The sequence below is a fragment of the Rana temporaria genome, chromosome 1 (assembly GCF_905171775.1).
Source record: "Rana temporaria chromosome 1, aRanTem1.1, whole genome shotgun sequence".
Lineage (NCBI taxonomy): Eukaryota > Metazoa > Chordata > Amphibia > Anura > Ranidae > Rana > Rana temporaria.
In genome coordinates, this window is record NC_053489.1 from 631,716,994 (window position 1) to 631,742,806 (window position 25,813).

At 41.8% G+C, this 25,813-nt stretch overlaps 1 protein-coding gene across 1 annotated transcript in view; it reads left to right on the forward strand.

The window, feature by feature from the left end:
- JAKMIP1 (janus kinase and microtubule interacting protein 1) overlaps window positions 1–22,860 on the forward strand; it is a 254,492-nt gene extending 231,632 nt beyond the window's left edge. The window contains 3 exon segments of the mRNA XM_040335404.1: window positions 9,784–9,849; window positions 17,888–17,932; window positions 22,611–22,860. Of these exon segments, the coding sequence (XP_040191338.1) occupies window positions 9,784–9,849; window positions 17,888–17,932; window positions 22,611–22,643 (144 nt within the window). The 3' untranslated portion in view covers window positions 22,644–22,860.
- The last annotated feature ends 2,953 nt before the right edge of the window (window positions 22,861–25,813 follow it).

The window sequence follows — 25,813 nt, forward strand, 5'->3', positions numbered from 1 at the left end:
TCCGCAGCTTTGCGGGGCCCTAAGCGGCTTGCATAGTAAGCCTATAGGACAGATCGGCCCTGCGTGATTGGCGGATCACTGAACACAGTGTCTGCTGGGATGGGTGAGGATGAGAGAACATTCGTGATAGGCGTTTCTCAGCAGACACAGTTCCGCCTATCACGGAATGGACCAGGAGGAGACCGCAAGTTTTAAACGATGGATGCCCGCAGCCTCTTAATAATTTTAGGTACACTGACTCGAGTATAAGCCGAGGGGGGCAATTTCAGCCCAAAAAAAGGGCTGAAAATCTCGGCTTATACTCGAGTATATACGGTAAATGTGCCACCAAATAAAATGTTTTTTCCTTTTTAACAAAAAATGTGCGATTCTCTCACCACTCTGCATACATAGCCATGAACAATATCCATAGGAATGTTATATCCAAATTAAATGTGAAAAAAGTCCAATTATAATTCCAAACAAGTGATGGTTTGACACCAAATTGATGATTGTGCTTTTCCTCTCCACCGAAATTTAGATATGCAGCTCAATCACCAGAACATCATGACTCTTATAACAAGACGTCAAACAGTGCTCTATATTTATCCTTAATAGCAGGCTTTTTCATCAGGCTCCCTGATGTGGAACCATGATGACGTCAAATGCTTGCTGATGGGACATTCGGGACACGTTACTTCTGCTAGTTGAATTGCAGGTGGAACGCAAACCTGCGTTTCCACATTTATTTTAAATGCCGAACCTGTTAATATCAGTGTAAGTGCAATTTCTACTCTGTATTCAATAAATTTTAATCTACTACTCTTTGAGAGGTCCCACTCTCCTTCTCTATATGTGAGTCATATGTAGAGTCTGTTTAAAGGCGCAAGAGCGCTGTACTGTTGTTTCTGGGTGCCCCAAACAAAACACCTTTTTCAAGACCTGGCATGCTGTCAATTAATTTCTGGGCCACATCCTGACTAATGGCAGACCATTCTTGCATAATCAATGCTTGGAGTTTGTCAGAATATGTGCGTTTTTTTGTTCACCCGCCTCTTGAAGATTGACCACAAGTTCTCAATGGGATTTAGGTCAAAGGGAGTTTCCTGGCCATAGCCCCAAAATGTGGATGTTTTGTTCCCCAAGCCACTTAGTTATCACTTTTGCCTTATGACAAGGTGCTCCATCATGCTAGAGAAGGCATTGCTCCTCACCAAACTGGTGGTTGGGAGAAGTTGCTCACAGAGGATGTTTTTGTACCATTCTTTATTCATGGCTGAGAAGCAACCCCACACATGAATGTTCTCAGGAAGCTTTGGCATGTTGGCATGACACAGAACTGATGGTAGCGCTCACCTTTTCTTCTCTGGACAAGGTTTTTTTCCCCGGATTCCCCAAACAATCATCTGAGAAAATGACTTTACCCAGGGACGGACTGACAACTCATAGGGCCCCCGGGCAATAGAAGATTATAGGGCCCCTCTGGCTTACAGATGGCCACCACGCCAGGAGGCAGTGCAGAGGCAGGGCAGCTAAAATCTTGGGATATTCACATTAAAAGCATGTCAGTTTCGGACATATCAGGGACAGATCTAAAAAAAACACAGATTTTTACATACTGTCCCTGGTTTTACTGAGCCTGGCAACCCTGATGGGGCCCCCTAGTGGCATGGGGCCCTGGGGCAGTGCCCGAGTGACTCAATGGTCAGTCCGCCCCTGACTTTACCCCAGTCCTCTGCAGTCCAATCCCTGTACCTTTTGCAGAATATCAGTGTCTTCTTTGCTGCCCTTCTTGACACCAGGCTAACCACCACAAGTCTTCTCATTGTGTGTGCCGATGTACTCACACCTGCCTGCTGCCATTCCTGAGCAAGCTCTGCACTGGTGGTGCCCCTGATCCCGCAGCTGAATCAACTGTAGGAGACAGTCCTAGTGCTTGCTGGACTTTCTTGGGCACCCTGAAGCCTTCTTCACAAAGGAAGAGGAAATATTTTTTGGGGGATTAAGTTAATTTTCATGGCAAAGAGAGACTTTTGCAATTAATTCCAATTTATCTGATCACTCTTCATAACATTCTGGAGGATATGCAAATTGCCATCATAAAAACTGAGGCAGTAGACTATGTGAAAATGTTATATTTGTGTCATTCTCAAAACTTTTGGCCATGGCTGTATACATATGGCTAAGGGGCAGGGAATGCCTCAGCCGCCTATGATTGTCTGAGATAATCACTTTTAGGATAGATTTAGAAGTGTGTCTAAACCCGCCGCGCCACTGAAAAGTGATTCAGTTTTGTATTGCTTTTTAGAAGTGATTGGCAGGTGATAAGGATGATAATTGGCAGGTGATAATCACACGTTTTAACTCCATTTTTACTGAAACAAATTGTGCCGCAACCATGTGAATTGCACGCAATTTTCAGGGCATTTGTGGCTCTTCCTCGTTCACTTGAATGGGTCACATTCAGGAGGTTTGCCACCTGCTGATCGTGATCATTTGGATAGTTTTTACTGCAGCCACTAAACGAGGTGTTTCACTTTTCCCTGCCATTGCAGTTCAAGGAGGGCAGTTGGGGAGCACCAAAAACGTGGCTCAACGGCAGGTTTTCAATGCTCCCCAACCACACGTCTAAACTTAGCCCTAACCAGATTTTCCCCCTAATGTCCAGGCCATTCTTTGCGATACAGCACTGCGTAGCTTTAACTGACAATTGTGTAGTCATGCGACGCTGTACCAAAAAAAAATTGAAGTCCTTTTTTTCTCACAAATGGAGCTTTCTTTTGGTGTTATTTGATCAACTCTGTGGTTTTCTAACTGTGGGGGCATTGTACTGACTGGAGAAGGAGAGCGATTGCTGTTCCTAATCACTAGGAACAGCAGATCACTCTCTACTCCCCTGACAGAATGGGGATCTGTCTGTTTACAATGACAGATTCTCCGTTCTGCCTCTCTATAGAGCGGCCGCCGGGCCACACGCATTAGTTCCCCTGCGCGTGCCTGCTATAGCTGTTTAAAGGGCCGACGTACAGCTACAGCAATTCGCGGGAACGAGCTGACCTACCTCAGTATAATGATGGTGGCTAGTCGGCAAGTGGTTAAAGTGGATGTAAACCTGATTTGTGAAATTTGAGCTGGGCACATATATCTGCAGTGTTTTCTTATCTCTCTTCAAAGCACTAAGTCCTGTGGCTTTCTCCTATTCCCTTCTTCTCTTATCAGCATGATAAATTCTGACAAGTTCGCCAACACATGTGATAAAACCACCCTGAATTTTGTGTCAGGGAGGGTGCTATAAATAGATTAGCAGAAAGCTACTTTACTCACAAAACAGCTCTGAAAGTCTCTGTCTATCTGGAGGGGGGGGGGGTGCTTTTCCTCCAATCAGCTGACTCCCAGTGTAATCCAAGATTTCTGTCACAGTGCAGAATGAGGAAATTTAATTCTAACACGATCTGCACTTTCTAAACAGTATATAAAGCTGAAGACAGTAGACATACATGTAAAACCTATGTAGGATGATTTGTTTCATCCCTGTGTATCATCTGAGGCTGTTCACTTCACTGGGTATATGTGAGGGTTTACATCCAATTTAAGGACCAATAGGGCAAAGCTGGGGATTATCTCTGGATCTACTGATCATTTTGACTTGCAGATTTCACTGCAGCTGACCCCTACATATGGATTTTATATTTATTCTAGTGCTTTGTCTTGATTGATGACAGGTTCACTTTAATGATTCAGTTTCGTTGTCATGCACAATCTGATTGGGTAGTGATCTTTCAAATGAAAGATCATTATATAAACACATTTGTGCATGAACCCTTTTCCCCAAACTACCTAAATTTAGAAGAAACATGTTTTGGCAGGAATTCAATTTAAAATAATGTTTCTTTGACATTCTGTAGTGATTGTATTGTTGCTGTACGATTGAAGTTTTGTTCCAAGTCACTGAAATGAAAGAATCCGTGGTGTTCTATGGAAGAGAATGAATATCACGCCGAGTGTCTGTCATAGCTTAGCGATGTTATTGGATTAGGATTTACTCTTTTCTGCTTTGAAATAGAATTACCCCGCCACGTAATATCTAATCCACCAGGCGCGGGATAGAAACCTATCAGGAGGAGGATCACAATTTTCACTAAATATCCATCACACGATGGCTCATAACAAAAACTGAAGCCAAGGAAAGCAACATCAGAGCTGCCATTGGTTACTTGTCTTTAAAGACAATGCCCCTCTAATGTCATTTGGATCCTGACTTTACTATGTGGTGAGCTGCTAATCTGGAACAATCGTGTAGGATGGGAGTTCAGACATTTAGAATTCATGGGATAAAATGAAAATGTTTGCCCAGTCCAATGTAGAATTGTAGCTGTTTTAAGAGGAAGTACAGTGCATTTTCAGTAAGTGCATATTTTACATGATTATTGCAGTGTTCACCTTAAAGCAGAGCTAAACCTTTTAAACAATGGGCCAGTTTACTGTTCTTCAGACTTTAGGAGGACCAGTAGGAGTAAAAAAAATCATCTGTGGTCAGTAGGAGGAGGAATAGCACCCCATCATTGGAATTAGTAGGTGGAATAGTGTCCCATTGTTGGTGGCAGTCCAAAAAAAATAATGCTTTGTCATTGGCGTCAGTGGAAGGAATAGTGCCCTTCATTGGTGTGAATGGAAGGAATCATGCCCCATAGTTGCTGTCAGTGGGAGGAATAATGCCTCTTCATTGGTGTGAGTGGAAGGAATGGTGCCCCATCATTGGTGTCAGTGGCAGGAATAGTGTTCCGACATTTATATCAGTTAAAGGAAATATGGCCCATCACTGGTACCAGTGGAAGGAATACGCCCCCGTGTTGTCATCAATGAGAGAAATTATGCCCCACTGCTGCTGTCAGTGGAATGAATGGCACTTCATCATTGGTGTCAGTAGGAGGAAATAATAACAAGAATCAATGAGGGGAATAGTGGCCCAAGGACTGCCTAAAAGCAAGTAAATGGTCGCATCTGGCCCTTGGGCCACAGTTTGGAGACCACTCCCTTAGAGGATAAGTGCATATATAAGTAATATGCATACTAGTCACGCTCCCTAACACAAATTAGCCTAGTAACTCTCCACCAGACTGCTTATATACTCATGTAACAAGAATAGGGCCTTACTCCAAGGGTTTCCCATCTAAAAAGCTAGAGAGAGAAACAAAGAACAAATCTGAGAGAGTGAGAAAAGAAATAGGGGAGGGAAAGATGCATAAGGAAAGAGAGGGAGAGAGAGAGAGACTGCCCTCTGCTGCCTGAATATATTTATATCCTTAATCTAAATAGGTTGTACAGCAAAATAAGTCCTGACTGGTGGTGAACACACTCCTTAGTGTAAGACCCTGCTGGTGGGGTTTGTGGATGGTGAACATATTCCTCGATGTAAGACCTGGTTGGTGGCATTCCTAGATAGTGAACATACAGTGGGGATCGAAAATTTGGGCACCCCAGGTAAAATTTTGTATTAACCACTTAAGCCCTGGACCAATATGCTGCTAAATGCCCAAAGGCGTTTTTACAATTCGGCACTGCGTCGCTTTAACAGACAATTGCGCGCTCGTGCGACGTGGCTCCCAAACAAAATTGGCGTCCTTTTTTCCCCACAAATAGAGCTTTCTTTTGGTGGTATTTGATCACCTCTGCGGTTTTTATTTTTTGCGCTATAAACAAAAATAGAGCGACAATTTTGAAAAAAATTCAATATTTTTTACTTTTTGATGTAATAAATATCCCCCAAAAACATATATAACATTTTTTTTCCCTCAGTTTAGTTCTTCTACCTATTTTTGGTAAAAAAAATCGCAATAAGCGTTTATCGGTTGGTTTGCGCAAAATGTATAGCGATTACCAAAAAGGGGATAGTTTAATTGCATTTTTATTCATTTTTTTTTTTACTACTATTGGCGGCGATCAGCGATTTTTTTCCTGACTGCAACATTATGGCAGACACTTCGGACAATTTTGACAAATTTTTGGGACCATTGTCATTTTCACAGCAAAAAATGCATTTAAACTGCATTGTTTATTGTGAAAATGACCGTTGCATTTTGGGAGTTAACCACAGGGGGCGCTGTAGGAGTTAGGGTTCACCTAGTGTGTGTTTACAACTATAGGGGGTTGTGGCAGTAGGACTGACGTCATCGATCGAGTCTCCCTTTAAAAGGGATGACTCGATCGATGCAGCCGCCACAGTGAAGCACGGGGAAGCCGTGTTTACATACGGCTCTCCCCGTTCTTCAGCTCCGGGGAGCGATCGCGACGGAGCGGCTATAAACGAATAGCCGCGCCGTCGTCCCGGATGGCTCCCCGCGGGAATCCGACCGCCGCATGAAAGCAAGGACGTACCTGTACGCCCATTTGCCTGTACGTGCCATTCTGTGGACGTACATATACATGCAGCGGTCGGGAAGTGGTTAATGTGCATAACGAAGCCAAGGAAAGATGGAAAAATCTCCAAAAGGCATCAAATTACAGATTAGACATTTTTATATGTCAAAAAAAGTTAGATTTTATTTCCATCATTTACACTTTCAAAATTACAGAAAACAAAAAAAATAGCGTCTGCAAAAGTTTGGGCACCCTGCAGAGTTAATATCTTGTACTGCCCCCTTTGGCAAGTATCACAGCTTGTAAACGCTTTATGCAGCCAGCCAAGAGTCTTTCAATTCTTGTTTGAGGTATCTTTGCCCATTCTTCCTTACAAAAGTCTTCCAGTTCTTTGAGATTTCTGAGCTGTCTGTCACGCACTGCTCTTTTAAGGTCTATCCATAGATTTTCAATTATGTTGAGGTCAGGAGATTGTGAAGGCCATGGCAAAACCTTCAGTTTACGCCTCTTGATGTAATCCCCCGTGGATTTTGAGGTGTGTTTAGGATCATTATCCATTTGTAGAAGCCATCCTCTCTTTAACTTCAGCTTTTTCACAGATGGCTACCATCCAAAATTTGCTGAAATTTTATTGAATCCATTTTTCCTTCTACTCGTGAAATGTTCCCTGTGCCACTGGCTGCAATACAACCCCAAAGCATGATTGATCCACCCCCATGCTTAACATTTGGACAGAGGTTCTTTTCATTAAATTCTGTGCCCTTTCTCCTCCAAACGTACCTTTGCTCATTTTGGCCAAAAAGTTCTATTTTAAACTCATCGGTCCACAGAACTTGTTTCCAAAATGCATCAGGCTTGTCTATATGTTCATTTGCAAAGTTCAAACGCTGATTTTTGTGGTGAGGACGTAGAAGAGGTTTTCTTCTGATGACTCTTCCATGAACACCATATTTGTACAAGTATCTCTTTATAGTGGAATAGTGTACCACAACTCCAGTGTCTGCCAGATCTTTCTGGAGGGATCGTGCAGTCAAACGTGGGGTTTGAATTGCTTTTCTCACAATCCTGCGAGCTGTTCTGTCTGATATTTTTCTTGGTCTTCCAGATCTTGCTTTAACTTCCACTGTTCCTGATGACTGCCATTTCTTAATTAAATTCCGAACAGAGGATATTGACATCTGAAAACGCTTTGCTATCTTCTTATAGCCTTCTCCAGCTTTGTGAGCATCAACTATTTTCAGTTTCAGTTTTCTAGACAACTGCTTAGAAGAACCCATGGTGCTGATTGTTGGGGCAAGGTCAGATGAGTCTGGGCATTTAAAACCTTTGAGATTGACATCACCTTCCCAGATGATGATTGAGAACAATCCATGACACTGGCAGGTCTCAGCTTTTCAAAGGGAGCAGTGCATGCAAAAAATTATGCAGGGTGCCCAAACTTTTGCAGACGCCATTTTTTTGTTTTCTGTAATTTTGAAAGTGTAAATGATGGAAATAAAATCTAACTTTTTTGGACATATTATAAGAATGATCTAATCTGTAATTTGATGCCTTTTGGAGATTTTTCCATATTTTCTTGGCTTCGTTATGCACATTAATACAAATTTTTACCTGGGGTGCCCAAACTTTTGATCCTCACTGTACTCACTAATGAAACACCTTTACTGGTGTGGTTTCTGAATGGTAACATATTTCTCAGTGTTAAACCTGGCTGGTGGGGTTCCTGAATAGGAAACATACTCCTCAATGTAAGACCAAGTTTGAGGGGCTCCTGGGTAGTGAACACATTTGTAGTGTAAGACCTTACTGGTAGGGTTCCTGGATGGTGAACATATTCCTCATTGAAACACTTGGCTGGAGGGGTTCCTGGATGGTAAACATAGTCTGCATTGTAAGACATGTCTGGTGGGTTTCCTGGATGGTGAACATACTCCTCGGTGTAAAACCTGGCTGGTGGGTTTTCTTAATGGTGAACATACTCTTTATTGTAAGACCCTGCGGGTGGGGTTCCTGGATGAAACAATAAAAAATGTTGCCACGCTAAACATAAATATTGAATAAACAAGTGTCCATAAAGTGTGAACAACTGGTGCTGTTCTAAATAGTGCAGATGAATTCCTTGATGAACATCCAATAACAAAGAATATAATCGATGTGTGTTTTGATCACCCAAGTGCACCTCCACCGATATGGATATAAAATGCCTCCTTACCAGAGGTCTAGACTCCAAATTATGAGAGTCTAAACAAGGCGTGATATGCAAGTATAGAAGATCCAATCTGCTTCCTCTACTATATTGCAGGTGGTGGTACTGTCATGGCTGATGGTAAAAATGTACTCCATGAAGGAAAGATAAAGCAGCCACATAACTGCTTAACAGTTTATTAAAATAAATTAGTGCTAAACACTTACAGAAATCCAGTAAAAACAAGCAATAATAAATCCAAGACATCCCAGAAGTTGATCGACCAGTATACAGGATTGGTGTGCATGGTACCTCACGGACATGGACTCCATCCGATGCATTTCGTTAGAATTAAGGTCTTCTGGAGCAAACATACTCTCAGTGTAAGACCTGCCTGACGGGGGTTCCTGAATGGTGAACATTCTCCTTAATAAAAGATATGGCTGGTAGGGTTCCTGAATGGTGAACATTCTCCTTAATAAAAGATATGGCTGGTAGGGTTCCTGAATGGTGAACATTCTCCTTAATAAAAGATATGGCTGGTAGGGTTCCTGAATGGTGAACATTCTCCTTAATAAAACATATGGCTGGTAGGGTTCCTGAATGGTGAACATAGTCCTCATTGTATGTCCTAGCTTGGTGGAAGAAGGGTGACACCTTTTGTGGGAAAGAATACCAGCCAGATGGCTAATGTAGGTGTAAGAGTACCGATGTACAGCAAGAATTAACGAGTACTGTTGGGACCTACCTTTTGTCTTTTGCTATGCAATACATTTTGTAGACACACAAGTTTTATTCACTTTCAAACTGTTTTCATGGTGGGGGGGGGCTACTTTCCCTCCCTGTTTGTTGTCCAGAATAGGAAGTGAGGTCAAATCTCACCATAAGGGGACACATCTCACCATAAGTGCGTTTTGAAGAATATAACTTACCTGTTTTTTAATGTATTGGGTAGCCCATAGAAGCCAATGATAATGCATCAAAACGCATATGACAGGCCGTTAATCCTATCCATCCCAAATTGTACATTCAAAAAAACATGTCGCCTGAAAAAGGCAATGCACATTGACACATGACAATGCACCGGCCTAACTACAAAAATGCACACAATCTAAACAGCCCTTAATGTCAGAGTCTGATAGCAAAACAAGCTGTTTCTGTAAATATAAATGTCAGAAAGTACCAGATGAATGCCTTTGTTACTGTTTGTTAAAAAGACAGTGACAATGATAATAATGCGTGTTGTTCCTTTACATTTCCAGAGAATCCGTGAACTCGAAGATAGGATAGAACTTCAAAAACGACAACTGAAAGAAATAGAAGAAAAGGTAAAGGAGTGTCACTTGTTCATTATTGTATTAAGCATTTGGCGGTGTAAGTGATGTGAGGTGTCTGGGTGGCTGGTGTGTAATTTACTAATTAGACCATTAGGATGCTCTGAGCAAAGCATACATTTAGATCCAGAAAAATATCATTAAGCCAAAGCAGTGGTGACAGTGTTACAGAATATCAGGGGAATAGATGTGACTTGCTTACAGAGCCAGGCTAGTAACCCCACACTTCCATATATTAATTGAAAGAAAGATAAATGCTATGAAATGTCCACACTGAACGGCTTGTGAATCGTTCTTATTACGTTCCGTATGGCAATAAATGAGACATTCTATTTATAAAAAATTCTAACTTACAGTGGGGGAAAATAATTATTTGGTCCCTGCAGATTTTGTAAGTTTGCCCACTTACAAAGAAATGAAGGGTCTAAAATTTGTTTCATATATTAATTTTAAATGATAGAGACATTATATCAACCAAAACCCCCCAAAAAAACACGATATAAATGTTATAATTTGAGTTGCAGTTTAGTGAGTAAAATAAGTATTTGATCCCCTACCAACCAACAATAATTTCACAGACTGGCTATAGTACAGTGGATATAAAAAGTCTACACACCTCTGTTAAATTGTCAGGTTTCTGTGATGTAAAGAAATGAGACAAAGATAAATAATTTCAGAACTTTCCCACCTTTAGAGCCGGTTCACACAGGGGCGACTCGTCAGGCCACTCAGCTGCCTGACAATTTGCGTCCCGTTCTGTACAATGGTACCGTTCTAATAGAAAAAGGTTCCTGTACTACTTTGGGGTTGACTTCAATACAGAAGTCATTTTGCAAGTCACCTCTGAAGTTGTCTGCAGATCGCCTTGCCGAGTCGCGCGGCAAGTCGTGCCGCCCGGTGTGAACCAGCACTTAATGTGACCTATAAACTGTACAACTCAATTAAACAACAAACTAAAATCTTTTAGGTGGAGGGAAGTAAAAATAAAAATAATGAGGTTGTATAAGTGTGCACACCCTTAAACTAATACTTCGTTGAAGCACCTTTTGATTTTATTACATCACTCTTTTTGGGTATGAGTCTATCAGCATGGCACATCTTGACTACAGCTTAAAAACGCCTGTCCATGTTATTCTATGGCTTCATTTCCACATAGGCGTTTTTGAGCTGCAAGTGGCATAGACGTTTTTGAGCTGTAAAAAAAACGCAGGACCAGGGCGTTCTGAAGCTCCAGAGTAGAGCTGTAAAAACGCCAGACGTTAAAAAACGCTCAAAAACGCGCGAAAACGCTCAAAAACGCGACCGCGGTATTTTTAAAGCTGCAGCTCACAAAAAAAAAAAAATTTTTTTTTTTTTTTTTTTTTTTTACAAAATAAACATGGACAGGCGTTTTTAAGCTGTAAAAAAGCCTAACAACAGTGGCTGTAAAAACGCCAGTGGAAATGAAGCCTAAATCTGTCAGATTGCGAGGGGCATCTCCTGTGCACAGCCCTCTTCAGATCATCCCACAGATTTTCAATGGAATTCAGGTCTGGGACTGCAAGGGAAATTTCCCCAATGGTACAGAGACGGCAAAAGAATAACCTGGCATGGGTTTTAAACCTATCCTACTCCATCCAAAACTAAAACAAAGCTTTTGGCTATAGATAAACCTTAATAATCTGTCTGTTTTATTTAATGAGGCAAGAAGAATTTCAGTGAGACAAAGCGACCATTTAGACTTACATTTTGCTTATATTTCTAATTGTAATCGGATCAGCAGAAAAAATATTGGTTGCCATATGTTACTCCACGTTGCAAATCACATTCTGCTTTATTGACAGGATTTTCTAATTGGTCATTAGAATTTTCTGATCACTTACCCTGAGTTAAAAGTTTAAATAAACTTAATTTGGCTTGTCATGTTATCACTTACCTTAAGTCCTCTCTCATTTCTGTGTGTTCTGGTTCTAGTACTGATCCAAGTACACCATAGATGTGCTGTTCAAAATCTGGCCTAGATTTCGATTTTATAACTAAATTTGGAAGTTATTGATGGGTAGAACTCTTTACAGAGCATAAGAGCAGTCATTTCTCAAAGTAAAGACAGTTGTATCTTTGAAACATCTCATACTGTTTAATAGAAGATGTATTGGAGGGTAGATATCAGTAGGGAAGCTGTGGATAGTTCCAAAGCAACAGATAATGCATCCTTCATGTGTAATCCATTTTATATTTGCTTTTAGATTTTTAGTTAAAGCCCAACCAAATCTTCCCTTTTTAGTTTTGATTAAAGTGGACAAGGACCAGAATCCTTGCAGGTTTTAATATTATCCTGGTCTCCATTAGGTAGGATTTCCCATATTTGCTGTCCCCGCAACAGAAGTTTTACCAAACAAAAAGATGGTAAATCTTCAAATAATAGATTATCTGACACAAATTAAAATGTAATGGAAAAAAGATACTGCGCTTATTCTAAATTGGCATGTGTAAAAAGCCGCAACTACAAAATGTTATACAACATCAAACAAAATATACAGAGAAAAAAAAAATCTTTAAGTAGCACAGAAACATGTTTCATTTTATCACATTGCCAGTATTAAAAGGATTATTCTGTAATTTTAAAGAAGTAGGCAGAGCTATGCAAATCATTCCATTATGCCCCATCATCCAAACGCACAGCTGGTGTCAGGTGCAAATATGGCCTAATATTATAGAGCAATTTACAGTGCCTTGAAAAAGTATTAAAATTTTCCACATTTTGTCATGTTACAACCAAAAACTTAAATGTATTTAATTGGGATTTTATGTGATAGACCAACACAAAGTGGCACCTAATTGTGAAGTTGAAGGAAAATAATTAATGTTTTTCAAAATGTTTTACAAATAAATATGTGAAAAGTGTGGCGTGCATTTGTATTCACCCCCCCCCCCCCAGTCAATACTTTGTAGAACCACCTTTTGCTGCAATTACAGCTGTCAGTCTTTTTGGTGATGTCTCTACCAGCTTTGCACATCTAGAGAGTGACATTTTTCCCATTTCTAATTTATTTATTTTTGGGGTATTTATTATAGCCAAAAGTAAAAATATTATTTTTTTTCTCAAAATTGTCACTCTATTTTTGTTTATAGCGCAAAAAAAAAAAACGCAGAGGTGATCAAATACCACCAAAAAAAAGCTCTATTTGTGGGAAAAAAAGGACATCAATTTTGTTTGGGAGCCACGTCGCACAACCGCACAATTGTCAGTTAAAACAATGCAGTGCAGAATTGCAAAAAGTGGCCTGGTCTTTGGCCAGCCTAATGGTCCGGGCTTAAGTGGTTAAACTTCTCCACAACTTTATCCCTGACCTGCCTGGTGTGTTCCCTGGCCTTCATGATGCTGTTTTGTTCACTAAGGTTCTCTAACAAACCTCTGATGGCTTCACAGAACAGGTGCATTTATACTAAGATTAAATTACACACAGATGGACTCTATTTGCTAATTTGGTGACTTCTGAAGGCAGAGTAAAGGGGGCTGAATACAAATACACGCCACACTTTTCAGATATTTATTTGTAATAAAATTGGAAAACCATTTATCATTTTCCTTCCACTTCACAATTATGTGCCGCTTTGTGTTGGGCTATCACATAAAATCCCAATAAAATACATTTAAAATTTTTGGTTGTAATATAACAAAATGTGGAAAATTTCAAGTGGTGTGAATACTTTTTCCAGGCACCATATTCCAAACTGCATACATCTTTTTCAGGCTATGTGGCCATAAACAGTGCAGTGGATAGAAACCATGGCTTTTAGGGAGTAGGACTTGGGACCAAATGAGACAGTATACCAAAACAAGTTAGTGTGGCATAAGACTAAAGAAATCGGTACATAGCACAGTAAAAAAAATCATAAGGTGTTCACATGTCTCATTCTGTCATATATCCTAAAAATACATATATTATTCCTAATTTCAGGACAATAGATACACCATACAAACCTTCCCAAGGGCTTTATGTTATACTGAAGGGAGCTCCTGCGCTATCAGTAACTAAAGCTAGGGGGCACTGCTGCAAGCACCTGGTAATCTGTCCTCACCAGAAAAAAATGTCAATAAATAAGTGATGGTGACTGCGCTGTATAACTAAACGAACATAAACAGTGATACACAACCCACTGAATCATATAAAAGTGAATTAAACACTAGAGGCAACAGAAAGCCTCCTGTGAAATAAATTATATAATGGAATACTTAAAAAAAACATCAAAGCAACGTGAACATCAAGGTGCAATAGATACCGTATTTATCGGGGTATTGCGCGCTCCGGCGTATAGCGTGCACCCCTAATGTGGACCCACAATTCCATTAAAAAAAAACATTTTAGTACTTACAGTTTTGGTGTCTTGCGCGGCGTCCATCGGCGGTCTTGTCGGGTCCGGCGTCCGTCTGCGGCTTCGGTGGTGTCCTCCCGGCTTCTCCCGCGCTGTCTCCCCGTTGAATCGCAGCTTCCCGCGCTCAGTTTGAATGCCTGCGCCAACATATACCGAGTGCAGTACACTCAGCTATATTCGGCCAGGCTCAGCATCGCTCGTGCTCATGCTCTGTGACTTTTATGCGTGAGCACGAGCGAAGCCGAGCCTGGCCGAATGTACCCGAGTGTACTGCGCTCGGTATATGTCGGCGCAGGCATTCAAACTAGGCGCGGGTATCGGCGTATATCGCGCACCCACGATTTTCCCCTTATTTTAAGGGGAAAAAAGTGTGCGGTATACGCCGATAAATACGGTAAATACTTCAGCAAGCATCTAAAGCAAACAGAACGTGAAAGAATATAAAAATATATATAAACAAGTGATATCACTCAAATGTGATAAAGAAGACACAATATATGTGATTAAGCTAGTAGAGTAAAAGTCTTCGGCGAGCTCGTCTTCCTGCCGTCAAAGCGTGTTCAGTCTAGTGCTCCTGGTCCCAAGCACTAGACTGAACACGCTTTCACGGCAGGAAGACGAGCTCGCCGCTCGTATCTGTTTTGTACCGTACCATTGCTACAAATGTGAGTTTTTTACTATTTTACATTAAATACGTTTTATCGCAGAACTATACAATGTGCCTCCTTCTCTCTCTCTTTATCAATATCCTCTGAGCGGTACATCCTATAACATTTGGAAGCCAGGAGGAAGAGGACGAGAGACACACAGGATCACTTACTAACTCAGCGTTTCCGGCGAATTCCGCGTTGAGTATGCAAATTAGCTAGATACGGCGATCCACGAACGTACATCCGGCCGGTGCATTTTTCTACGTCGTTTACGTAAGGCTTTTTTCGGCGTATAGTTACCCCTGCTATATGAGGCGTATCCTATGTTAAGTATGGCCGTCGTTCCCGCGTCTAATTTTGAAAATGTTACGTCGTTTGCGTAAGTCGTTCGCGAATAGGGCTTTGCGTAGAATGACGTCACCGTTGTAAGCATTGGCTTGTTCCGGTTTAATTTCAAACATGCGCACTGGGATACCCCCACGGAGGGTGCATGCGTAGTTGAAAAAAACCCATCATCGTTGGGTCAAGACGTATTTACATAAAACACGCCCCCATCACATTCATTTGAATTGCGCGCCCTTACGCCGCCTAAGTTATGCTACGCCGCCGTAACTTACGGCGGAAATTCTTTCAGGATACAAAAAAAAACTAAGTTACGGCGGCGTAGCGTATCAGAGATACAGTACGCCGGACGCGCTACGTGGATCTGCCCCTTTTACTTTATTAGCTTAATCACATATATTGTGTCTTCTTTATCACATTTGAGTGATTTCACTTGTTTATATATATTTTTATATTCTTTCACGTTCTGTTTGCTTTAGATGCTTGCTGAAGTATTTATCTATTGCACCTTGATGTTCAGGTTGCTTTGATGTTTTGTTGAAGTATTCTATTATATAATTTATTTCACAGGAGGCTTTCTGTTGCCTCTAGTGTTTAATTCACTTATATATAATTCAGTGGGTTGTGTATCACTGTTTATGTTCGTTTAGTTATACAGCGCAGTCACCGTCACTTATTTATATACTGTCTTGTTTGTTGAGTAATGGAAGACTCAAGCACCCATCAGCTGTTATAGCTCTTTTTGTGTCCCTGTTGCAGATTTCCACTCACTTGGTGAAATTGTCACCAGGAAAGAAAGTACAGTGGAACCTCAGATTGCGAGTAATGCGCTTAACGTGCGTTTCGCAATGCGAGCACTGTATTTAAAAAAATCCTAACTCTGTTTGCGAGTGTTGTCTTGTAAAACAAGCAGGATTCAGGCCAAAGCGGTGTGCAGTACAGAGTTTGGCCTGAGGGGGGGCGCTGGAGCCAAGCAAAGCCGAATGGCATGGATCACAGCCGATCAGCGCCATTCAGAAATGCACGGAAAGGCCAGAGGACAGCTTGGCTAACCTCGGGAACAGAGTCTCTCTGAGGTTTGCCGACGTCAGCTGAGGTGTCCTCGGGCCTTTCCGGCCGTTTCCGAGGCTCTCCAGCGCCCCCCCACATCTGGCTGCATGCGGTATTGCATACAATTGGAGTCAAGGCGGAACAAATTATTTTAATTTCCATTGGCTTCAATGGGGAAACTCGCTTTGATATGCGAGTACTTTGGATTACAAGCATTCTCCTGGAACAGATTATGCTTGTATTCCGAGGTTCCACTGTTATGAGAAATCTCTCTAATGTAAATCCTATGCAGCAGAAAAAAAAAACATCAAGGGGTTCTCATACAATATACAAAAATAGGTTTTGGCTGGACATACATTAAGGCCTATATCAAAATATGGTTGTTCTGATCATTTTTTATTATTAAGACCAATATTTAAATACCACTAGTTAGATTACAAATGACATATAGCTGGATTCAGAGACGTTTACGCCGGCGTATCAGTAAATACGCCGTCGTAACTCTGAATCTACGCCGTCGTAAATTTAAGCGTATTCTGGAAACCAGATACGCTTAAATTAGGCTAAGATACGAGTGGCGTAAGTCTCCTATGCCGTCGTATCTTAGGGTGCATATTTACGCTGGCCGCTAGGTGGCGCTTCCGTTGAGTTCGGCGTAGAATATGCGAATTAGCTAGATACGCCGATTCAGAAACGTACGTACGTGCGCCCGGCGAATTTTTTTACATAGTTTACGTAAGGCTTTTTCCGGCGTTAAGTTAGTCGAACAAATAGCTGACCTAGCCAATGTTAAGTATGGCCGTCGTTCCCGCGTCGAAATTAGAAAATTTTACGTTGCTTGCGTAAGTCGTCTGTGAATGGGGCTGAACGTAATTTACGTTCACGTCGAAACCAATACGTGCTTGCGGCGTACTTTGGAGCAATGCACACTTGGATATGTCCACGGACGGCGCATGCGCCGTTCATTAAAAACGTCAATCACGTCAGGTCACGAGTCATTTACATAAAACACGCCCCCCTGTTACTCATTTGAATTAGGCGCCCTTAGGCCGGCCCATTTACGCTACGCCGCCGTAACTTAGTAGGCAAGTGCTTTGTGAATACAGCACTTGCCTCTCTGACTTTCGGCGGCGTAGCGTATATGCGATACGCTACGCCGCCTCAAAATTAAGCCAGTGTATCTGAATCTAGCTAATAGTCTATTGTAGTCTAACTAGTTGTGTTTAAATATTAGTATTTATTCATTATTATGTCACCAGACTCTGGACGAGTGAGAGGCTTGTAGGCCCATATGGTAGTTCTGTGTTAGATCATTTTTTATTACTTAACAACAATAGTGAGAAAAAGTTAAATTTTCTTAAACTGAATTGGATTTTCATTACTGATCATAATTTGAAACACGTTAGTTTAGTGATCAAATGGCCCGTTTAGTGCACTGATAAATCAATCGCTATATCAGACGATCATGTTGTTCCCAGTATGTTTGGTGTATGAATGATGTTCTTGTAGAAATATTGTACAAAGCTATAAAACTTACTTCTCTGCTTCTCACTGCATTTCTTCTTTTTTCTTTTTTCTGTTTTGTTTTGATCTTATTTTATAGTTTTTGTTCCTTTTTTTGTTTTTCTCACTAGCATTCATTCTGTGGCCTTAACGATCTATTCCAGCAAACAAAGATGGTTGGTATTCACTGAACATTATTTTTTATTTGATAGTTACTGATTCCTGCGCCATCTACTTTGCAATATTTATAGCAGAAGAGCTATTTAGATAAATGATGCTCTTTGATACTTGTGGAAGTACGCTTAACCAGCGGACCGAAATCTCCCGCATGCGCCGAATGGGTTCGACGCATGCGTGGAAGCATTTTACTTCCTGGTTTGCGGACGTGGCGGCGTCAACGTCACCGCGCTGTCTGTCCGCGGGGATTTTGGTTTGATGGTGTGTACAACCATCAGACCAAAATCTCCTAGCAGACATGTCCGATGAAAACGGTCCGCGGACCGTTTTCATCGAACATGTTCGATCGTGTGTACAGGGCCTCAGTGTCCCTACAGGGGAGGTTCACCCTCTCTGTTGGACCTGGTGACCACAGTAAGTGGGACTGAAAGTGAGGGAAAATCCCCCAACAGGGGCACTTGCTCCATTGACAGCTGTTTAAAAGAAGATTTTGTCTTGCTTCCTTGTGCGGCTTAGAACAGGAAGTGAAGGGAAATCTCCTCCATGGTACACAGATGCCAATAAAAAAAGCTGAGAGGGGGATAAAACATTCCCTTCTCTATACAAAATAAACAAACAATATTTTTGGCCTAAGGTTTACTTAAAGTGGTAGTCCACCCAAGGGTGATTTTTAATTTCTAGAAGATGTATGATGGGCTGAATCACTTGCAGAATGTGTAGATGTTTGGGTGCTCCAGGTGCAAGATATCCACCCTTCAGTCCCTGTCTTACTTTCAATCCAAATATGTGTGTGTGTGTGTGTATGTATATATATATATATATATATACACACACACAATAGTACTAAAAGAATTGGGACGCCTGCCTATACATGCACATGAACTTTAATGGCATCCCAGTCTTAGTCCATAGGGTTCAATATTGAGTTGGCCCACTCTTTGCAGTTATAACAGCTTCAACTCTTCTGGTAAGGGTGTCCACAATGTTTAGGAGTGTGTCTATGGGAATGGTTGACCATTTTTCCAGAAGTGCATTTGTGAGATCAGGCAATGAGGTTAGATGAGAGAGCCTGGTTCGCAGTCTCCGCTCTAATTCATCCCAAAGGTGTTCTATCAGGTTGAGGTCAGCACTCTGTGCAGGCCAGTCAAGTTCCTCCACCCCAAATTCACTCATCCATGTCTTTATGAACTTTCCTATGTGCACTGGTGCGCAGTCATGTTGGAACAGGAAGGGGCCATCACCAAACTGTTCCCACGAAGTTAGGAGCATGAAAGTGTCCAAAATGTCTTGGTATTCTGACTGCTTAAGAGTTCCCTTCACTGGAACTAAGGGGCCAAGCTCAATCCCTGAAAAACAACCAAACCCCATAATCCCCCTCCACCAAATGATTTAGACCAGTGCACAAAAATCAAGTCCTGACGTCAACCCGATAGAACATCTTTGGGATGAATTAGAGCGGAGACTGTGAGCCAGGCCTTCTCATCCACACCAGTGACTGATCTTACAAATGGGCTTCTGGAAGAATGGTCAAACATTCCCATAGATACACTCCTAGACTGGGATGCCATTAAAATTCATGTGCGTTTAAAGGCCTTCTGAAGCAACCGTCACTCACAGTATGCATCTAGGCATCCTGCCGTCCGGTCCTCATTAGCACCAAGAGAGGACATATGCACTTAGGCAGCTGCCATCCTGTCCTCTTTTTAACTCTTAACCCACTTTGAGCCTGTAATGGAAGGGCAACCAAAAACGTGTCTCTACCTATCCCACTTCTGACACAACTGAACTGTATGGGTTAAATCATACTATAGGTCTCCCCGTCACCTACCTTGACTTACTGTAAGAGCACTGGAAGTCCTGCTTAATCAGACACACAGACAATGGAGCGATGGGCAGAAACTTCTTTTTTGGGGGCGTGGCTCATCATCTCGCTGCTAGGCTAGTTTTGAATTTATAAGTTCCGCATTTATTTTCACTTTTACTGTATAATTTTCTCAATGGGCTTAGAACAAGCAGCTTCAAAACAGAACCTAAAGTAGCACTCTACAGCCTGAAATACTGTTCATTACTTATTTTAAACAATCATTTAACCCTTCAATCTCACCACCAGAGTCCTTGAGGGATGAGAATTTGTTAGGTGGCTTAACTCTTTAGCACATTGGGTGGACTGACCCTTTAACTACTACATGATGGCATAATAGTAAAAATGAACCAGTGCTTAGACTGTTGGGGTGGTTTAAATCAACAGTGAAAAAAAAAAAAACATTGATGTAGATTGTAGACCATGACAACCAGTAAGATACAATCTCTCAACTAAACTGCCTTCAGTAAGGTAAAAGCTTATTGGTTGCTATTTGGATGAAAAAGTGGAGTAGGAGACCTGTCAAGGTCATTTTCATAATTTTGTTGCCCACTACTGGTAAAGAATGGTTGGAGTAATCTACCTTAATACTAAGGGGCAGATCCACACACATCTGTGCCGGGCGCAGCGTATCTAAGATACGCTATGCCGCCGTAACTTATGTTTTTTAAATGGAATCCACAACGAATCCACGCCATAAGTTACGTCGGCGTAGTGTATCTATCGTGGCGTAAGAGCGCGGAATTCAAATGGATCTAATGGGGGGTGTTTTATGTTAATACGTCGTGACCCGACGTAAACAAGGTTTTTTTGGAACTTTTTATGTTTTTTCGGGAAACCCGCCAATGCTTATGACGGTGACGTCATTCTACGCAAATTCCTATTCGTGAACGACTTACGCAAGCGACGTAAAAAATTCAAAATTGTACGCGGGAAGGACGGTCATACTTAACCTTGAGTACGCCTCAGTATAGCAGCTTTAACTATATGCCGGAAAAAGCCGAACGCAAACGACGGAAAAAAATGCGGCGGGCCGACATACGTTCGTGGATCGCCGTAAATAGCTAATTTGCATACTCAACGCTGATTTCGACGGAAACGCCACCTAGCGGCCGCCGAAAAATTGCATCTAAGATCCGACGGCGTACGAAGACGTACGCCTGTCGGATCTAGCCGGGATGCCGTCGTATCTTGTTTTGAGGATTCAAAACAAAAATACGACGCGGGAATTTTGAAATTACGCCGGCGTATCAATAGATAATTTATTTGTGGATCTACCCCTATGTATGCAGAATATAAGAATGCCTGGACACCCACTATAGAAGCATGTTAGCAGAATTTAGTGATCTTTGCAGCTCAGGAGCAAACAGTGTTTAAGTGTGAAGCTTAATTTTGGATATACACGTGTTGTTATTGTTGAATGTCATTATGCCAACCACTGCTCATGCAGCTGAAGCCATTGCAACATACTGTATAAGCAAAATAAAAAGGCCCTTTTCTCCAAGATCTCACAGTTTGACTAGCAGAACTCTCTGTTAGGGAATGAAGATGTAGCCTTCCCAGGGGGCAACAGGAAGGCATGGACTACGCCACAATTTCATCAGAAAAAACATGAAGGTCATTCTTCACAATATAAGGGGCTTTCTCTTTACTTATTGTATGACACAATGTGCGGCGCTAGTAAAATGAATTTTTTCACATATATATAAATATATATATATAGAGAGAGAGAGAATAAAATACAGTAAAAAAATCTATATATAAAAATGTATATATATCCTGTGAAACAAAATAACGTCCAAAATAAAGTGCAAGTCCTCCATGTATTGCACACAATTCTTAATGATGTATTATAGCAAACAGGAATAGTCCATCATAGCAGCATAAAACAGATGATGATAGTGTCTTCATGCAATGTGTACACACCCTCCACCAGGTGTACCCTCACCTTAAAGCAGGGGTTCACCCAAAAAACAAATTTTTAACATTAGATTGAGGCTAATTGTGGGAAGCACAATCGGGTGTTTTTTTTTTTAAATCAATGCAGTACTTACCTTTTTAGAGAGAGATGTTCTCTGCCGCTTCCGGGTATGGACTGCGGGACTGGGCGTATCTATTTGATTGACAGGCTTCCGACCGAGTTGCTGAAAGTAGCCGAACGTCGGTGCGCAGGCGCCGTATAGAGCCGCACCGACGTTCGGCTTCTTTCGGCAAATCGTGACGCGCTGTATGCGACGGTCGGAAGCCTGTCAATCAAATAGGAACGCCCAGTCCCGAAGATCATACCCGGAAGTCGCGGAGAACATCTATCTGTAAAAAGGTAAGTACTGCATTGATTTAAAAAAAAACCACCCGATTGTGCTTCCCACAATTAGCCTCAATCTAATGTTAAATTTTTTTTTTCGGGTGAACCCCCGCTTTAAGGGCTTTATAAATAAGCCTGTGCTTCATTTCTCTTTACTTACCACCATTGTAAGGGGGTCCTATTCCCATTAACCACTTATCTAAGGGGATCATTCCCCCCCCTGCCACCAATGTAAGGGGGTCCTATTCCCATTAAACACTTATCTAAGGAGATAATTTTCCCACTTACCACCAATGTAAGGGGGTCCTATTCCCATTAACCACTTATATAAGGGGATCATTCCCCCCCCTTGCCACCAATGTAAGAGGGTCCTTCTCTACTGACCAAAAAGTTTGTCATGTATGCACTGTGCCTTCCTTAGCTTTACAATAAAATGCTGCCAGTATATGGGCAGGAGGTGGCATGTCATATTTCCTACTGTTCTCTAATCTCTTTTCTTTTTTTATTGCAGGGTTTGAAAAGAGCACATGGGGTAAACATCTGACTCTTCTGCAACTGCCAAAACAGACGTGATCTTATTTTATTTTTTAATCACAGGACTGGCCTGAGCTGCCAGACGACTCTTTAAATTATAAGTTTTGTACCGATTTAGTTTTTAACTGGACTAAATTTGTTGCACAGCAATAGTCCCGATATTCAGAGACTCTAACAAAATGGATGAAAACATAGTAAATAAAAAAATTAATAAATGCACAATAGCACTAAATTCTCTTTATCTTTTTTTGCATTTCCTGTGTAATCGTTTTCTTTTTAGCTTTTTAAATAATGCCCTTTTAAAGTAAATGCCCAGTTTTTATGTACAGGTTTGCAAACAGGTGTATCATTTTTAGATGATTTTATGTCTGATTCCTTCAAATTATTTTATTTCTGGTTTGTGTTCAGTTATATCAGAGACTAGACACTTCGATATTTTTACATTAACAGAAAACTTTTAAACACGGTATCCCGTAGCATAAATCCAGACAAGGATCCCTATTTACACTTCCAAAAGCCATTTTCACTTTGCAAATGTAATTTTCAATTATCTTGGTGAATGAGGCAAAAAAAAGACCCAATCGTGCAAATACAATACAAATTTGCCCCAACATCATTGAAGTGCGCACAACTTTGACTCATTCAGTAAGTAAAGTGAAAATTCCCTAAAGTCTAGTGCATATTACCAGTCTTTTTTTGTTCAACCCAGCAGGCTGAAGGAAGAAAAATCCTGAAGAGCTTGGGAGGAGATCCTGTACTAAAAATGTGATGTTTGTACAGCGGTCTCTCGTTGTGCTATTGTGTTCTGACTGGTGGACGACCCCACCCCATTGGAACCTGGTCAGCACTTTCAGCCATAGGCTGAGAGCGCTGATTGGATGTTGATCAACTGACCTTTTCCGGTCATGCCCCTTCGACAGAAGCCGGACTGACAGCCGTAAACATGGACGGAATGTCATATAGTTTCTATTTAGCTGGTCGATACCACACGATATTCGGCCTGTGTGTATCGCCACTTAAAGCGTAGTTTCACCCAATTTTTTTTTTAAGTCAGCAGCTACAAATACTGCAGCTGCTTTTAAAATAAGGACACTTACCTTTCCAGGGTGCCCACGATGTCAGCACCCAAAGCCGATCTTTCCCTTGCCTCTTCGGCAAGGGAATCAGGAAGTGAAGCCTTGTGGCTTCACTTCCTGGTTCCCTACTGTGCATGCGCGACCCCACTGGTCCCTGCTGTCTTCTTGGACCTGTGTGTCTCCCAGAAGACAGCGGGGGGGGGGGCGAAGAAGGTGTCGGAAGTGACATAGATATCCGCAGGTGGCTCGGATATCTATGCCCAGAAGTGGGAGAAAAATACCTGTATTAGACAGATATATGCTCCCCCCTCGGAGGATTCCAAAAAGCGTAAGTTCAATTTTTGTGTGGAACTCCGCTTTAAACAGCGGTGAAGCAGCGCTAAAACGAGCATCGCTTTACCGCTAATGCAGGGCGGTCCCAGTGTGAAATGGGTCTCAATAAATCAACCCCAGAGTATCAACATGGTTTACAATTACATTTTAGCAGAATAATGAATAAATGAATATCCAAAACAATAAAACAAGAATGCAAAAATATAAAGACAGGAAGGAAAACCGTGTTATCAGAAACTTCTGTCTAGTTTTCTTCTTCATACTGATCATATATCCCTTAAATTACAATATTTGCAGTCATGCTGCATATCAGACATATAAGAGAGGAGGGAAGAGCAGGGATTGGATGACTAAGGGGCCCGTGTCAGCAGGCTTCTGCTTGGTTCAAACTGGTTTTGTATTCCCACATACCGTATTTATCGCGGTATAACGCGCTCCCTCGTATACCGCGCACCCCTAAAGTTGCCCTCAAACCTGTGGAAAAAAAGTTTTTTTGTACTTACAGTTTTGGTGTCTTGCACGGCGTCCATCGGCGGCCTCGTCGGGTCCGGCGTCCGTCTGTGGCTTTGGGTGTCCTCTTCGTCGTGTCCGGCGTCCATCTGCGGCTTTGGGTGTCCTCTTCGTCGGGTCCGGCTTCCGTCTGCTGCTTCGGGTGTCCTCTTCGTCGGGTGCGGCATCCGAGCGTCCTCCCCGCTCGTTTTCCTGCGCCGAGTTTGAATATTGCGCCGACATATACAGAGCGCAGTACACTCATGTATTGTCGTGCAGGCTCGGCAACTCTCGCACTGACGTCCTGTACGTCCAGGACGTGAGCGCGGAAGGAGCCGAGACTGCCCGACTATACCCGAGTGTACTGCGCTCGGTATATGTCGGCGCAGTATTCAAACTCGGCACGGGAAAGCGGGTATCGGCGTATACCGCGCACCCATGATTTTGCCCTGATTTTCAGGGCAAAAAAGTGCGCGGTATACGCCGATAAATACGGTAAGTATCTGTTCATAGATCCTGTACAACAAGGATATAGAGTCACATATTGGCCTCTGACGTTAACAAAATTTGTGTAAAAATTTTAACTGGTAGTGAGGAATTCCAAGGGAACTTAAGTCATCTGTCTTTGAGGTATAATTTAAAAAAAGTTTAGTATGCAGTGAAAGTTGTACTCCAATGTTTTTAAAGAGGAATAGAACAAGATCGTGCTTCAGTGGCCACACAGTACAATATTGTCACAATGGAAACAAATCATAGGATGAGGTGTAGGTGAACTGTATATAATGAAGGTCCTTTGAACCGCCTTTAGGGAAAGGGAGCCTTGACTGCTGGAAGCATGGCATCATTGTGGGTGTGAACCTAAAAGAGAAGTTAAGTAGCTCCCTTAGGATTGGCTACAAGACCTGAGGTGACTGGGTGAAGCCTGAACTCTAGGAAAAGGCTATGCTGAGGCACATGCAACTGCTCTGAGGAGATTCAGCTGTCGTTCAAGGTATTGGTTTATTAGTTGGTCATAAATGAGCCTATGCTTCTCAGCATACATGCATTTGCTGCTTTTCTATAAAGGCATCTGGTGAACATTGCTTTGTCCTTTTATGTGCATGTGAAGGAGACCATTCGGTCTCAACCAAAGAACTCAGCAAGGTTCTGCACCACTGTAACCTGCCACTCAAGACTAGCCATTTTACTGTCCATGTGTGAGCGCCAAACCTCCACTTCATAGATCTTCCACTCAAACTCCCCCACAAAGTCTTGGGGACAACCACCACTCCTGTCAGGGCTG